Below are 15,308 nucleotides of genomic sequence, written 5' to 3' on the forward strand. Positions count from 1 at the left end.
GAACCACTTAGAACCCTGTGGTTCTAAGAAGGAAATCAGCATCAGGAAAAGGAAATTAGTTTTTGTCAATCTTTCAACTAATTACAGATCAATCATTCTGAATTTTGGCACCAGCACATTCTACCCCTTAAGCATGCTAAGCTTTGTATTGACCCAATATCCTTCATACAGTTTCATACATGGGTGCCTGCTTTTCCCTTCCTCCCTCCAGTCAACATTCTAGAAGAATGAACACTAAGCCTTAGGGTCACATTTGTGAAAACAGAAAATGCTAAATACTACAGATTTGTCCAGGATGAACTATCAATCACAGCCCAAGACAGTTATTTTTTCTATTTTAAATTTTACACTAAAACATCACAGTAAAGTTTTAAGATAAAATATGTTAGAGGAAGACTGAAATAGCCACATATTCAGCCAAGAAATTTCCTGTTACCTAGAGTCAATAATCTTGGGCAGGGGTGGGGGGGGTGCGGCGGGAATCAAACCTGGGACACTGGAAATGACTAGGCAGACCTCCACTGCAATGGTTCCAACAGTACTGTCAGAAGGAAGGAACTCAAATACTAAAAGCCCCGAGCTAAAGGCTTTGCTTTTTTTAACTATTTTATTGAAGTATAGTTGATTTACAATGTTGTGTTAATTTCTGCCACACAGCAAGGTGATTCGGTTATACATACATATATATACACACACATACTTTTTCATATTTTTTTCCATTATGGCTCATCATAGGATATAAAGCTTTGCTTGTGAACACATGACTTGTAACAGTATGTCCTCATTCTTTAACCTTGTTCTTTCCAAGTAATATGGCACAGATTAATGACTGCATTAACTTGGTCATGTGGCATCTATAGTTGTAATGATCAATACGAAATGATCAAGAAATTCTCAGATAGTACCTGGAACATTCAATTTGCTTTTCTTTTATGTATAATGCCTCAAAGAACTGTGCTGCTGACCATGAAGCTGCAGTCATCCTCTGACAGGCTTTATTTAAATCCAATGTTAGTGACCAAAAGCCCTCTTAAATCTTACCTTCTTCCTTCTTTAAAATTATATCAAAGTTCCTCTTCTCTTTTCCATTGTTGAGTTTTAATTAGAATAATACAGGCTATATGCCTTTCCACTTATTTTCTCCCTCGTTACAATAGAGTAGATTATGATCTAAAAGCTAATACAATACATCCTCAATATTCACAGCAAAGTGGCAGAAAGTGTTAGACGTTAAGAGAGGTAGAGTGAATGAGACATAGGGTGAATACCAGCTGTCACATGATTTAACTAAAATGACTGTCCAGCAGCAATCAAGGCTCATCTGATGGTGAGAGAACAGGAAAGTGGAACAGACCTGAGTGCTTTCACATAGCAGTCAGTAGCCCTAAATAAGAGGCCACGCGGGCAAACTCAGAGCCTGCAAAGGTGGCCCCAACTTCATAGCAAGTGCATTGCTGAAATGGCTACCCATGAGTTCCAGGCTTGAAAAGAGGCAAGGGTAAGCCAAGTGAGCTAGAAGGGTACTAACAACTATAAGAACACAGAGGGTTTAGGAACCCAGAGGTTCTGCAGATGATGATGGATTTGGAAGATGTGAGTCTGTGTGTCCAGTAGAAGGATGATCTCACAGATCTGGGAAAACCTAACACATTGTCTCCATGGGGTCAGCACACAGTCGGTGTTTGCTAAATCTGAAGCCTGTGGCTGCCTGGGGGAATCTGAGTTCATGATACCATAGATAGAGCGCTAACAAGTCCCAGCACCAACTTGCACCGCAGCCTGGCTACCTAAATGGAGGTGAAGCGAAAGCTACGAAGCAAAGCAGATGTCCAGGTCACTGCAACTTGTAGCAGTCGAGTGAAGATGATTTTGAAGTCACTGGGTTTGTGAGATAATGCTGTAAAATTGGTGACTGGAAGTGTTGACAAGTGGCCAGTTTGGAGTTCCATTCATAATTCATGCCCAGGTTACTGTGACAGTATTCAGATGGCTAAGGATGACAGTATTCAGCTCAGTATTCAGAGCTGTAGGATAATGGATACCACCTTGGTGGCTCAGATGGTAAAGAATCTGCCAGCAATGCCAGGTTCAATCCCTAGGTCGGGAAGATTCTCTGGAGAAGAGAATGGCAACCTATTCCAGTATCCTTGCCTGGAGAATTCCATGGACAGAGGAGCCTAGCGGGCTACAATCCATGGGGTCGCAAAGAGTAAGAAATGACTGAGGAACTAACAAGCAAAAATTAGAAGGGTTCACTGGAGTATCACAGAAGAATCAGCAGTAACAAGTAACCAACTGGTCAAAAAAAAAAAAAAGAAAAAAGTGATCCTGAAACAAGTCCAGGGTAAAAACTCAGAGTGCTGAAGTTTTGAATCCAAAAGTCTCAGTTGCTACTTTGCATCTGTACAAGTTGCTGACACAAAGGTCTGCACCAGGACCTGTCTACTGACAAAGAACCTGTTTTTCTGGGTCTTGAGGAGGAAAAAGAAGAAAAAGGCTGACGTAAAAACAGTAAAAAGAAAGGCATAAAAGGCCATTTCAGAGGTGGCTTAATGAGATGCACCAAAATGGGTGGGAGATCAGCAGGCACGTGACTAGGAACACACAGGACTGCTAAGTTAACAGCAGCTCTGGTCTCAGAGATGCTTCTTGATCCACAAAGCAGCAGGAAAAAATGGCAGATACTATTGGTCAAAGAACTCAGGGAGGGTTTAAGTAAATGAGGATTTGTTTCTTATGTCGTTCTCTCCCCTGCCACAACTCCTTCCGATGGCAACTTACACTTTCAGTCATGATAGTGAATTTGAATAGTTCCAAAGTAAGGTAAATCTTTTAACACTTCAAACGTGGTGATAATGAGTATACCACAATCTAATAGTGAAGGACAGGGAAGCCTGGCATGCTGCAGTCCATAGGATCACAAAGAATCGGACACGACTTAGTGACTGAACAAGCACCACAAATTAAAGTGAATTATTTTATAATGAGCTTTCAGCATGTCATGGAAAGATGATGGTAGAAGGTGCTTCTGGAATGGTCCAGCACTGGAATTTGCTCTAAGTCAGTCACTGCAGTATCTGCAGGCTCTCTATCACGACTCTTAGCTGTTGGAAGAAGAAAACCAACAACAGCTCATCTCTGCATGAAGGCTAGTGGGACGATGTCTTAACACTGTCCCATCACTAGGCAGGGTGACTCTTGATCTGGTATCTCTGGCCCTTTGCCAGACTCAAAGCCAAGTCCTGGTCCCTGGAATGTTCTGAGGCCTGGACAGCCGTGCTCCCTCATTTTCTCCGGCTGGTGCTGCCAGGGTACCACTCTCTAATCAGTCATGTGACAAGTATTTAGGGACCTTCAACTATGTACCAGGCCTTGTAGGTGCAGGGATACAGTGTAAACAAGACAGTTACAGTCGCTGCCTGCTCAACGTTTAGTCTAGTTGGGGAGACAGACGTTAAATGGCTATTTGACAAATGATCTACAATTTGAAGAGAAGGGACAAGTACCAGATCCTGCGAGAGCCTAGAACATGGGACCTTGCCTGGTCTCTTGAGGAAATGACATTAAAACTGAAGGACAAGCAGGAGTCGACCAGGTTTCGCAAAGTAGAGAGGGGAGGAGAAACCCAAGTGACAGCAGCAGGAGGAAGGCCACAAAGACCCACCAGCCTGTGCTTTTTAGTAACAGCAGCTAAAACACCCAACTCATGCTTGTCACAGTTACAGCTGCCTGACTAGTGAATGAAACGAGACTACCACAGAGCAGCATTAAAGCAACCTAGAACCAATCTTGGTGTTGCAAATACGCATATAGGAAAAGAAAAATGGCCTGCATAACGTTGGCTGCCCCACATGTGAGCGTCTATAACCTAAGTCACTGGTAGAAACCTGCCCACCAATCTAGGACATCTCCATCAAGCAATTCTCACTCACACACACACACACACACACACCATATCAGAAGGAAAAATAAACAAATTTTAAGGAAAAAAATTTCCTTTTGATTGGTTTCCAAGATGGCAGAGCGCTTCTCTAGTGGCTCAGTGGTAAAGAACATGCCTGCCAATGCAGGAGATGTGGGTTTGATCCCTGCATTGGGAAGACCCCTGGGAGAAGGAAATGGCAACCCACTCCAGTATTCTTGCCTGGAAAATTCCATGGACAGAGGAGCCTGGAGGGCTACAGTCCATGCCGTCACAAAAGAGTCGACTTGCCTGAGTGACTAAACAGCAACAACAAAAAGCGGGCAGAAGAGCGGTACCACCGTTCCCTTAAAGACCAGGTGCTTCCATTCCTCCCGAGGAAGAACAGGCCTACTCCCTGGGTTGTATTTGAAATAGTAAGTGATCTGACATAATGGCAATTTACTTCCCTTACCTAACATGACGCAATTACAGGGTTTTGCAATGAGCAATCTACCTGATGAGTAACCTACCTGATCAGATGTGGTACATCTGATCCACATGAATAAGCATGGGACAGTGATCCGGTTGCATATGCCTGTGGTGGCGAAGGAACTAAAAAGTCTTCGGAGAAGAGGCAGCCCTCCTGGAAACTTTTTACAAGCAAGTTAAAAGGTAGGAGATCAGACTAGAGAAAAATCTTTCTCTGATGAGGGTGCCAGAAGGGATAAGCATGGTGGTCTTTCTGTGAGCCCATAACCCATACCCCCAAGAGAACATGCTGGTAGAAGTTAACAGAAAATGTGGGGCATAGGACTGCAAATTATCATTTCTGTAACTCTCATTTAATGTACCCCAATTATTTCCCAGAGAGGGTGCTAAGTACTTACATTATTGCTCATTTTCACCACCACCTGTGAGTATCATTTTATTAATTTCTCTTTACAGCTGAGAACCTGAGGCTTGGAAATAATGAGGTTAAATAAATGTGACTTGCCTATTTTCACACTCAATGGAAACTGTGAAAATAATTTTCCTTGGTCTATACTCCTAAGCTGTATTCTCATTTCATACCCCACACTGGACCAAGGACGGTAAATTCTTCAGAATCTGGACAGCATCTGTTACAGTTCTCTCACTAACAAATCAATGCTGGGCATATGGCCTAAAAAAAAAAAGGACTTGCATTTTATAGTCAGCAAAGTGATTTCCATGGTGCTCTGACAACTATTTCAAACACAAAGTCTATGTCCATCTGTGATACACTCTGGGCCTTTGCATCTGAGGTATAATGTGGTATGACTTGCCTTCCGAAGCTAGCAAATCTGCAACCTAAACCTAACACCCCACAGAGGGTCCAATACAAACGGGGCTTCTTCTAAATGCCTACAAAAATCTGAGCATTAAGACGGATCTCTCAAATTACCTGTGTTGCTGTGAAGGTATTCGTTTCTGCTAAAAATATGGTCAAGGTGCCTGCAAGTCACCTGGAAAACTTTTGGCAGCAACAAATTAAATGCTCCTTGAGACATGCTGATGTTAGTGGAAATGGACACTCATATCAATCTTCCAATAAATAAGGTCTAAGATTTATCAGCTGGGAGAGCCTCATCAAATATGTGTTTTTAGTTTTTATGGTTGAAGCAGTCAGCTAAATTTTAGCTCCATCAATTACAGCTCTTAAAACAGGCACACAAGTTTTAAACCTATTAGTTTTAGATAGGAAACAAATTCCATTACATACTCACTGTTCAAAAAAACTTGGTTATGTACGAGTTAAATCATGTTTCCCTAGTATACAGCGATCCATCTATGCTAATTTCTACTTCTAGAACATAGGGATGCCTGAAAAACAGCTACATACAGATACTTATGGAGAATCCAGTGAGTGCAAGCTAGGCATTAGATGTTGTGGCCCTTGTTCCTGGTATACTCTGTTCTTTTTTAAAAAAATATAACTGCTTTGAATAAATATATTTAGGGTTTCTTTAACAAATACAAGATATGCCAATATGTCTAAGATGTTTCTCCTCACAATGGAGATCTTTGGTATTGCTGTTTTTCTAAACTATACTTTTGCCTCACTAGCTGTAAAATTCTATGGCTAAAGCCTTTTGCCTAGTCTTCAAATGGCACAAATAAGAACACTGCGAACAGACAATGGTCCAAGTCTTACAAAACAAAAGAGAAAAAGAAACGAGGAAATGTGTGAGAATGATTCTAGAATGGCATTCACACGTCTTAACATATCACTTCCCTTGAAAAGAAAAAGACTCATGACTTACAAAGAGGACATTACAGTTGTTAGATCACCACCTATCCAATAGGAATATAGACAGTAAATGGTAGATTGTATTTCATTTGGAAACCTTAACTGGCAGAAATTCTACCTTTACAAGGGACAAGCTGAAAGAAGAAGAGTCACTTGCAGGCTCCATCAATACACATTTTTAACAAAATGGCAGGGAAGGGGAGAAGAGGAGCTCAGTTTCTCACAATTACTGTGTCCTGATTTCAAGGAGAAATTTTTATTTCTTTACACTCTAACCTGCGATTAGCTAACAAAAGGGGCAGAAGGGGTTAACCGAGATACTAACAAGTAGTCAACTGATTCTACCTTGTGAACACATACCTGTATTTTTTCAAAGAGAACAATGCATACCATGGTGGAAAGCAACAAACAGCAGAATCCTCAATATACTATTAGATAAATGCAGTGCAGCAGAGAATAATACAATGAACACATCAGATACATCCAAATGCTACACTCCTTCAAAGTAGTTACCTTGGAACGATGATTCTAATACCATCAACATCTTTGAATCCCTGCGTTAGTAAGACCTTTAAGAACCAGAGAAAATTATTTCTGAATGTTAAATCTATCTCCATTCAATAGCTTTCCCTGCATCTGCAAAGTACTTATGACATGGAGTAGACTTGGCCCTTAAGCAGCTTACACTCTGTATGCAGAGGTAATATCATTACATTATCAGCCCTTAATTTCAGTTAATATCCTTGCATTATTTGTACATACTTGTCTTCTTCTCTTAGATGGTTAAACACTTCTGAAAGCAGAAACCATGTCAGTTATCTTTGCAGCCCTTTCAATGGCCAGCAGAGTAATCTGCATAGAGTGAGCAATTAACAAATGCTGGTTTAGGGAGAAATGTCATATTACTAAATAATCACACTGAACTCAGCAAAACTTATAAGGCACTTTGGCCTTGAAACCAATTCAGTCACTGCAATACCTAAACAATCTCTCCTACGCAAGTTATACAGGCAGCATTACATGGAGGCTTGGGTTCTGAGGTGTAAGAGCAACAGCATAAGTCCAGCTCATTCCCAATTACTAAGTGCTATACATCAATAATAAGCAGGCATGTAAAACATTCATATTGCTATTGATTATACGAGAGATATCAAAGGAGAGAAATCCCTCCTTTAATAGTTGATCTAGTCTACCAGCTAACCAAACTATAGCATGACCCTATCAGGTAATTGTGAAGCTACCACTGGGAGTCGAGATGATAATCGCCGTGTTCATCCATACTGATGAACAGAGTACCTGGAAAGGTGCCACTGCCATTAACCCAGGGTAATCCCAAACAGAAGCATTCAGCTTATTCAATTTAGATGCCAAGCTTCTCTATTCCTGGTAATGATACAACAAAGATACTAAGCATTGAAAACCAGGTTGGAACATGGTTGGCTGATTAGATCATGCAGTAAGCAGGAAAAAAAAAAAAACAAAACCCAAAGTTTTTGATTGCTTATCTTAAGGGTTAGACTAAAAGATAAATTGCATGTTATCCTGCTGTGCTGTTTTGGAAATAATATAGAAAATAGGAGTTCATTAAAATGGCATAGGAAATGAGCAACTGGTAAGAATAATATACAGAGCAGGCAATAACATTTAAATGGAAAAGGAAAAATGAAGTTATCTGTAAATCCAGGTTAATGTGCTACTCTGCAGAGAACAGACTGTCTGCTCCCCACTGCCCTTCTTAATAACACATTCATTTCAGGATCAACCAAATCTGGCACCAGGAAGCAATCAAGCATGGACAAAGAGGACAAATTCAGAAAGTCATAGCTCTACGCACTAGAACTGCGTTGTTTAGTAAAGTAGCCGCTAGCCACACACGACCATCTTTAAATTTAACTAAAAAGTAATACAATTTTAAAAATCAGTTTGCCAGCTGTAACAGCCATACTGCAAGTGCTCTTTGCCACATGTGGCTAGTGGTTTATCATACTGCACAGTGCAGACAATATTTCCATCATTGTCCTCCTGATGGACCAAGCTAGACTTAAAAGTGAACATTCCTATTGCTCCTATAGACCTGATGACAAATTCAGAATCGAACAGTCTCACCCATCAAGAATCTCAGACACCCCCAAGATGCCTGATCTGCTTATTTTACTGAATGTCTCCTAAATTAGAGACATTCTGGGATATACAGAAAGTCTGGACATCCTTATCAGCATAGGCTTTTCCCCCCTCATCGTTCACCCTCCCCTCTGCCCTTGGTGTGGGGGAAGGTAGAAAAAACAGAATAGTAGGGGATCAGAAACTCCTCGATTTAAGTCTCTTGCCCAAGAAGTTGCATAAATTGCCAAAAGCAAATCGATTTTAAGAAGCACCTCCGTCCCCTAGCCCTCTTTCCTTTTAAATAAAATCCTAGAGGCAACTGAAAAGAACAGGAGACAGAAAGGAAATTCAAGAAAACTACTAAGGACAAAATGGATGATGATCCTAAATTCCTGTTCTAGGAAACACGGGGAACAGTGCCACAAATCAACAACAACTTCTCCAAAAATCCACAGTGGCCACAATTCAACAAACCCACATCCATTTTTTAAAGCTACCAAATGCCAGAAGGCCAAATGATTTGCTACCAACAATTGAAAAAGGATTGAGTTTTCATCAAGATCTAGTTCATGGGCAAATAAAAGAATCCCCTTAGTCACCTTCTAGTCACACAGCATCAGATACCTGAAGACGGCTGGTCCTCAGGCAGAAACGAAGTCTGACGGTGAAACGAGATCAACTGCAGTAATAAGACTCTACTTATTAGGACTTCCTTGTCTAGCCTTTTAAAGATGAGATTAAAATATACTTTTTGGTTTAGAGAGTTTACATTATATTTCCTAAAAGCAAAGAGATTGATTCCAGAACCAGGAGAGAAAGAGCCAGCTGTCTTCAGACAGTGGCTTCTATGTAAACGCTCATTTTATCACTGCTCAAATATTTCCTTGCTCCTTTGCTATGCTACAGCTCTGAGACACGCTGAGCAAAATGTGATCTCTCGGTGACAGAACAATTTGAACACAAGCTAAAATGTAATCAGAACATAGGAAACAACAAAACTGATCACCGATCAGCTTAATAGCTCATCTGTGTGTAGGAAGGGGGCGTTGCAAGAATGATACTAGAAAACGTAAGCCTTGAAGTCCTGCTTCAAAAATGCACCATGTTGCTGACTAAATGGTGACTGCAGGCCCAGGAGGGTGGCCATGAGACAGCACTAAAGATGATGCAGTACTTGGGATGAAAGAAGTCGGCGAGCTGTTGCTCCATTTCATCCTGATGAAGGGACAGCACAAGAACTGGTCCTCTCCTTTCCATATCCAGCACATTTCAACCTCTATTCAGATGCAGCAGAGTTGCCATCAGAAGTTATAAAACCTCAGGGTCTCCTCCCTGCTCCCCAGCCTTGCCTCCCACAGTCATGTTCGGTGTTTGATTTCCTCCTCTCAGCACTTCAAAATAGAAAAGGAAGTAACAGCTTGACCCTCTGCCCATGGAAATGCTGCACTCTTGGGTCACTCAATCCAACTCATCTCTCTCAAGGAGAAAATCGCCCAATGCACCTACAGAAGGCGGAGAGCTATTCATTTTAACCTTGAGAACTCACATTCCCTCCTCTTGATGAGGACAGTCACTGGTGACTATTTAAGCGAGCAGGTGAAGATTAAAGCTGTCTAGGCCCAGAAAGCACCTTGAGTCAAGTAGGCATCTGATCTGAAACCTACCCAATCTGCAAAAATCTGTTCTCCCTTTCAGACACACACAGCCCTACAGAATGTGTAAATATAACCAGCGAACTGTGCTGGCAGGTCACCAGCACTCCACACAGCGTGCCCCAGAGTCCAGTTGATAAGAGTGCTGTAGGGAGTGTGGGAAACGGGGGGCTGGTCTGGCTCTGACCACAGGGTAGGGCTGATGCATACCTTTTGGTCTTCTGGAATGTCCATTCTTCTGCTGCTCATCTTCCTCATTAATGGTGAATAAACCAAGGGGGACTGGCCTTGCATGGGTCTTCTTCAGTCTCTCTTGTCGGAGAGCTGTAGCTGATCCAGGCATACCGCTGCGACTTGTTTTTTAATTATCAGTATATCCAAAGTATATGCTTATATAATTGCAGCTCCCAGGAAGCTGCTAGTTTCTAAGCTGCCGGTTCATTTGAGCACTTGTAATAGATCCCCTATGGGGAAATAGTGTGCAAACAGCTGACAGATACTACCAGCCTCCTGGCAACTGAGGCCCTGCGGTTCCCCCTCACCTAGCAGCGCCCCCTCCCCTTCGAGCCCCCTCCCACTTACTCCTCACAGGCACGTGTGCTGGCTCAAGCTCGCTCACTCACACACCCATACCCACACCCACACCCTCCCACTCTCTCCTTCCAGAAAAGCCCTGCGAAAGGCACGCAGGGGCGAATGCTTCTCTCCACTGCCTAACCTGCTCAGTCAGATCCCAGCTTCTCCTTCCTGCTCGGCACCTTTTCCCAGTCTTCTTCCTGCTACCACAGAGAAAATATTCAGCACTCAGCACAGAAGGGGAAGTAGGAGATGCTGCCGTGAACAGTTGCCCTGACAACCCTGACATATCCTAATCGAGGAGGGCTGGGAGCGGCTCCATCTTCCCGGTGGAGCGGCAGCAGCCAGCCTGCTGGGATGCTGGTCCTGGGAGCTCGCCAGCAGAGGGTTACAGTGCGAGGAGGCGAGGCCGCCCAGCCGCTGGGCAGCTCCCTCTCCCTCGCAGCGGCAGGAGCAGCAGGAGGGGAGGAGAAATGTCATTCTGCTTGCACAGGCAGCAAGGACTCCCTAGTTGAGGAAAGGGGCTCAAGGTGAGACTGCTTTTGCTTCTTTGGGGGACCAGGTTTTCCATCGTAACAATGTTTGTGAGCCCCTGGATGAATGAAGGCTTGACTGGTACCCTCCAGCTCACTTTACACTCAGTAACACATCCCAGTTTCCCTGACACTCTTAAGACCCCAGAGTCTGTTTAAGTGCAGGCCTGGTGGTACCTGTCATGAGGACTAGCCTGACCATGTCCCTGAGACTCTCCACTGAAGACAGGCAGGGGAGAACTCTGCCTGTTCTCACAGAGACCACAATCTGAAATACTGCTTCTGCAGGTCATGCTGAAGGGATACAAATGAGACACTATGATCCTCCAATGGGCAAAAAGCTGCCTTGATTATATCCAGCAAACTCCCCCCAATTCCCACCACTCTGGGCAACTCCTTACCGGCAGGGCTGAGCAATTCCCAACACTTGACCCAATTTTAGCTCTTTTTTGGACTGATTTCTCCAAAGCACACAATCATGTGATTATTGTTTTCTCCTGAAATCATCTCTCTCATTTTATGAGACTCTCCATTTCTAGGCTGCCTAAAATTTATGCTGTGTGCAAGAAAACCTAAATATACAATAAATGATACTAAAAATGTCAAACTCCAAATCTTTTGTTTCTGCCTTTTAATCAAATTCAAGTTGGCTTAGAAAGTCTGTAGCCATCCTCCCGCCCCCAGCCTACTCTCTTACTTTTTTCTCAACCCCTAAACTTACTATGGACTTCCCTGGTGGCTCAGTGGTAAAGAATTCGCCTATCAATGCAGGAGACTCAAGATATACAGGTTTGATCCGTGGGTTGAGAAGATCCCCTGGAGAAGGAAATGGCAACCCACTCCAGTATTCTTGCCTGGGAAAACCCATGGACAGAGGAGTTTGATAGGCTATAGTCCACAGAGTCACAAAAAGAGTCAAACATGGTTTAGCAACTAAACAACAACAAACTCACTTATCTAAGAGGGGACCCAGGGGTACTAAGGTAAGGAAGACATCCTATCTAAATCCTTGACATGGCAGAGTAACTTCAGACAATTCACTACCCTCTTGGTACCTCAGTTTTCTCCATAAAATTGGGTTTATGACACCATTTGTCTCATAGGATTAGGGGCAAGGTTTAAATGATGGCTGGTGCCAGCATAAAAAAGTGCTTAATAAATATCAGCTGCTTTAATTATATTTTATAATACATTTTTATAAGTAGTTCACTTTTGCTTCATGATTATTTAAGGTGTTTTCAACTGTCAACTGCATCTAGGAATACTTTTGCTATTTATTTACTTATAGTGCCCAGCCTCAGAGAAGGCAATGGCACCCCACTCTAGTACTTTTGCCTGGAAAATCCCATGGACAGTGGAGCCTGGTAGGCTGCAGTCCATGGGGTCGATAGAGTTGGACACGACTGAGTGACTTCCCTTTCACTTTTCACTTTCATGCACTGGAGAAGGAAATGGCAACCCACTCCAGTGTTCTTGCCTGGAGAATCCCAGGGACGGGGAAGCCTGGTGGGCTGCCGTCTATGGGGTCGCACAGAGTCGGACACGACTGAAGCGACTAAGCAGCAGCAGCAGCAGCAGCCCAGCCTAGGGCTGGAAATGTACTAAATGGTTAGCAAATGCTGCTGGGAGAAAAACAACAACAGAAAAATCTTCAGAAATCTTTCCCTCCAAAGGCGGGGAGATTTAATTAACACATTTTGATTTGTGGCTTAGAGAAATGTAGGAAGTTTCAGATATGGGGTTTATTTAAAGTCATGTCAACCTGTGACATAGGCATTTGGACGAAAATGAGCTGAATGGGTCTCAGAAAGCATCTGAATCAGCATCATTTTACATTCAAGGAAGCCCAGGCCCATGAAATGAAGTTCCTTGCACAAGTCAAATGTTACTTGGCAGCAAGTCTATGATGAAAATTTAGATTCCCTTCTTCCTACTTCAATCTTCCTTCATTAATCAGATGATTAATAAACACAGGCCAATTATCATACATAAACATACCTGAAATATTTTCAAATCTATTTTAGTTCCTTCTAGAGAATCAGGCCGGTACTTACAAAAGCAACACACATACAAAGTATAGTTGAAACTACCTTTTGGAAGAGAAAATGAATATCAATGTCTTGGGCAAATGACAGATTTCATTCAGAACATATTCCTCACTCAAATATAGCTAACCACTGAGTTTAATAAAGTACTACTGAAAGAAGAAAAAGGGATCTTCTTCTCCACCTAGAAGGACAACAAAAAACTTTTACTAAGAGTGGTTTTTGACCTCTGCAGAAGGTGTCCAGTCCATTACTTTCAGGGATGGTCTCAATCATTTTATGGGAGAAACGCAACAGCAAAGCAAATACTATATAGCATTTAAGTTGTCCTGACAAGATACAGATTTCAGGAAGGAGTCCTCCTTGATGTCTGTGGCTGCACTCAAGGTTCCCAGCAGAATGCAGGTCCTGGGGAAGAGAGATCACAGGACAGCCCAGCTTCAACACTCAACCCAGGCAATCAAAAGTCTTCCTCTTCTGTGAACTTCACTGCAATACCCCTCAGTGAGGGAGACGGAATTGTTCCTGCTCTAGCCTGAGGGGTCTCCTGGAAAGTTTCAATTTGTCTCAAAATGTGAAAACCACTAAAATGGCTGTTTTGTTTTGCTTTGTTTTTAAAAGAATACAAGTTACATTTAAAATCATTTTTGGGGGGGCGGGGGGAAATGAGAGCCTACTGAAGGAGGTCAGAGATTGCCACCATCACTCAACTCATAAGGCAGTGTGGTCTCAAGTATAGGAATATAAGAACCCAACAGCTGGCAACATGTTTAACTTCCTGTCTGACACTGTGCCAGGTGCGTTAGATATGTTATCTTGAAAGTCAAAGTGTTAGTTGCTCTTTGGGACCCCATGCACTATAGCCTGCCAGGCTCCTCTGTCCTGGATTCTCCAGGCAAGCATACTGGAGTGGGTTCCCTTCTTCAGGAGATCTTCCTGACCCAGGGGTTGATCTCGGGTCTCCCACATTGCAGACAGATTCTTCACTATCTGAGCCAACAGGGAAGCCTCAAAATATTTATTTAGTTGCACTGGGTCTTAGTTGCGGCATGTGGGCTCTAGTTCCCTGACCAGGGATCGAACCTGGGCTCCCTGCATTGGGAGAGCAGAGTCTTAACCACTGGATCACCAGGGAAGTCCACAAAGTGAAAGTCGCCAGGCTCCTCTGACAATGGGATTGTTCAGGCAAGAATACTGGAGTGAGTTGTCATTCCCTTCTCCAGAGGATATTCCTGAGCCCGGGATCGAGCCTGGGTCCTCTGTATTGCAGGTGGATTCTTTATCATGTGAGCCACCAAGAAAGCCCATGTTATCTTGGTTAGTTACAGCAGCCCTGAGAGAGAGGAGTTGTCACTTGACAGATCAGGAAACAGAGGCTCAGAGAGGTTCGAGTGACACAGCTAGTTAAATCACTGAGTCAGAATTAAACTCAGGCCCATCAGCTCTAAAGCCAAGAAGCTTTTATCCTGCTGCCCTGTGGATCCTGACTCCAAAACCCACCACATCACAGTCACAGCTGTGACCAGTCACAGGAAAGCAAACAGTTCAAGATCAAATAATTATAATAAAGTATTTTTTCCTATCCATGAAGTACACATTTGTTACCTCATTTAAGACATATGAATACATTTGAGATTAGTTTCCTAAATACTCAAACCCAGGATTTTACAGATACAGAGGTTTAAGTTATGCAACTGCAGGACTGCCCTGGCTCAATCCCTGAAGGGGCAGAGCCTGAGGCTATAATCTTTTCCTTTTTACACTCTGATCCAAAATAAAACCAAATGTGAAAAGGGGGAGAGTGGGACCTTAAATTAATATTCCCAGAATTAAAAGGAATACTACTCTGAACTTTACTGTTCTCAGCACTAATTAGCATTTTCAATTCAACATGTCACGACTGTCCTTGCTTGTCGCCTACAGATACAGGAGCTTCATTCAGTTCCCATGGAATGCGGGCACGTAGACTTCCAAGAATCAATCAGGTTTTACAAGTGCTTTGTTTAAACTGTTAAAATAGTAAGTGATGTAGTAACAGAGACTCCGCACAAATGAGACTGCTGCTGCTACTGCAAAATCACTTCAGTTGTGTCCTACTCTAACTGGTGCAAAAGGGTAGATTTTACAACTAGCCTGGCTTTGTACAGAGAAAAAAATATTAGCAGAAAAATCACCAAATGTACTGAAAAATCATAGGTGGAAATGGTACCACTCACTCATCATTGC

The 15,308-nt window shown here is 42.8% G+C and overlaps 1 protein-coding gene and 1 non-coding gene across 11 annotated transcripts in view; both read right to left on the reverse strand.

The window, feature by feature from the left end:
* Positions 1 to 15,308, reverse strand: part of MAP7 (microtubule associated protein 7) — a 176,818-nt gene that overhangs the window by 141,526 nt on the left and 19,984 nt on the right. For 2 of the 10 annotated variants that reach the window (XM_027551667.1, XM_027551659.1), the window contains exon 1: positions 10,139 to 10,467. The exons of 4 other annotated variants lie outside the window; for them this stretch is intronic. In XM_027551667.1, coding sequence (XP_027407468.1) covers positions 10,139 to 10,271 — 133 coding nt within the window. In that variant the 5' untranslated portion in view covers positions 10,272 to 10,467. Of the gene's footprint in view, positions 1 to 10,138; positions 10,882 to 15,308 lie in introns of those variants that run through there. 4 more of the 10 variants (XM_027551654.1, XM_027551663.1, XM_027551653.1 and 1 more) reach the window with 4 other exon arrangements.
* TRNAG-CCC lies at positions 14,145 to 14,217 on the reverse strand. Its single transcript has one exon. It is a non-coding gene; the product is annotated as a tRNA-Gly (tRNA).

Source organism: Bos indicus x Bos taurus, chromosome 9 (assembly GCF_003369695.1).
Source record: "Bos indicus x Bos taurus breed Angus x Brahman F1 hybrid chromosome 9, Bos_hybrid_MaternalHap_v2.0, whole genome shotgun sequence".
Taxonomy (NCBI): domain Eukaryota; kingdom Metazoa; phylum Chordata; class Mammalia; order Artiodactyla; family Bovidae; genus Bos; species Bos indicus x Bos taurus.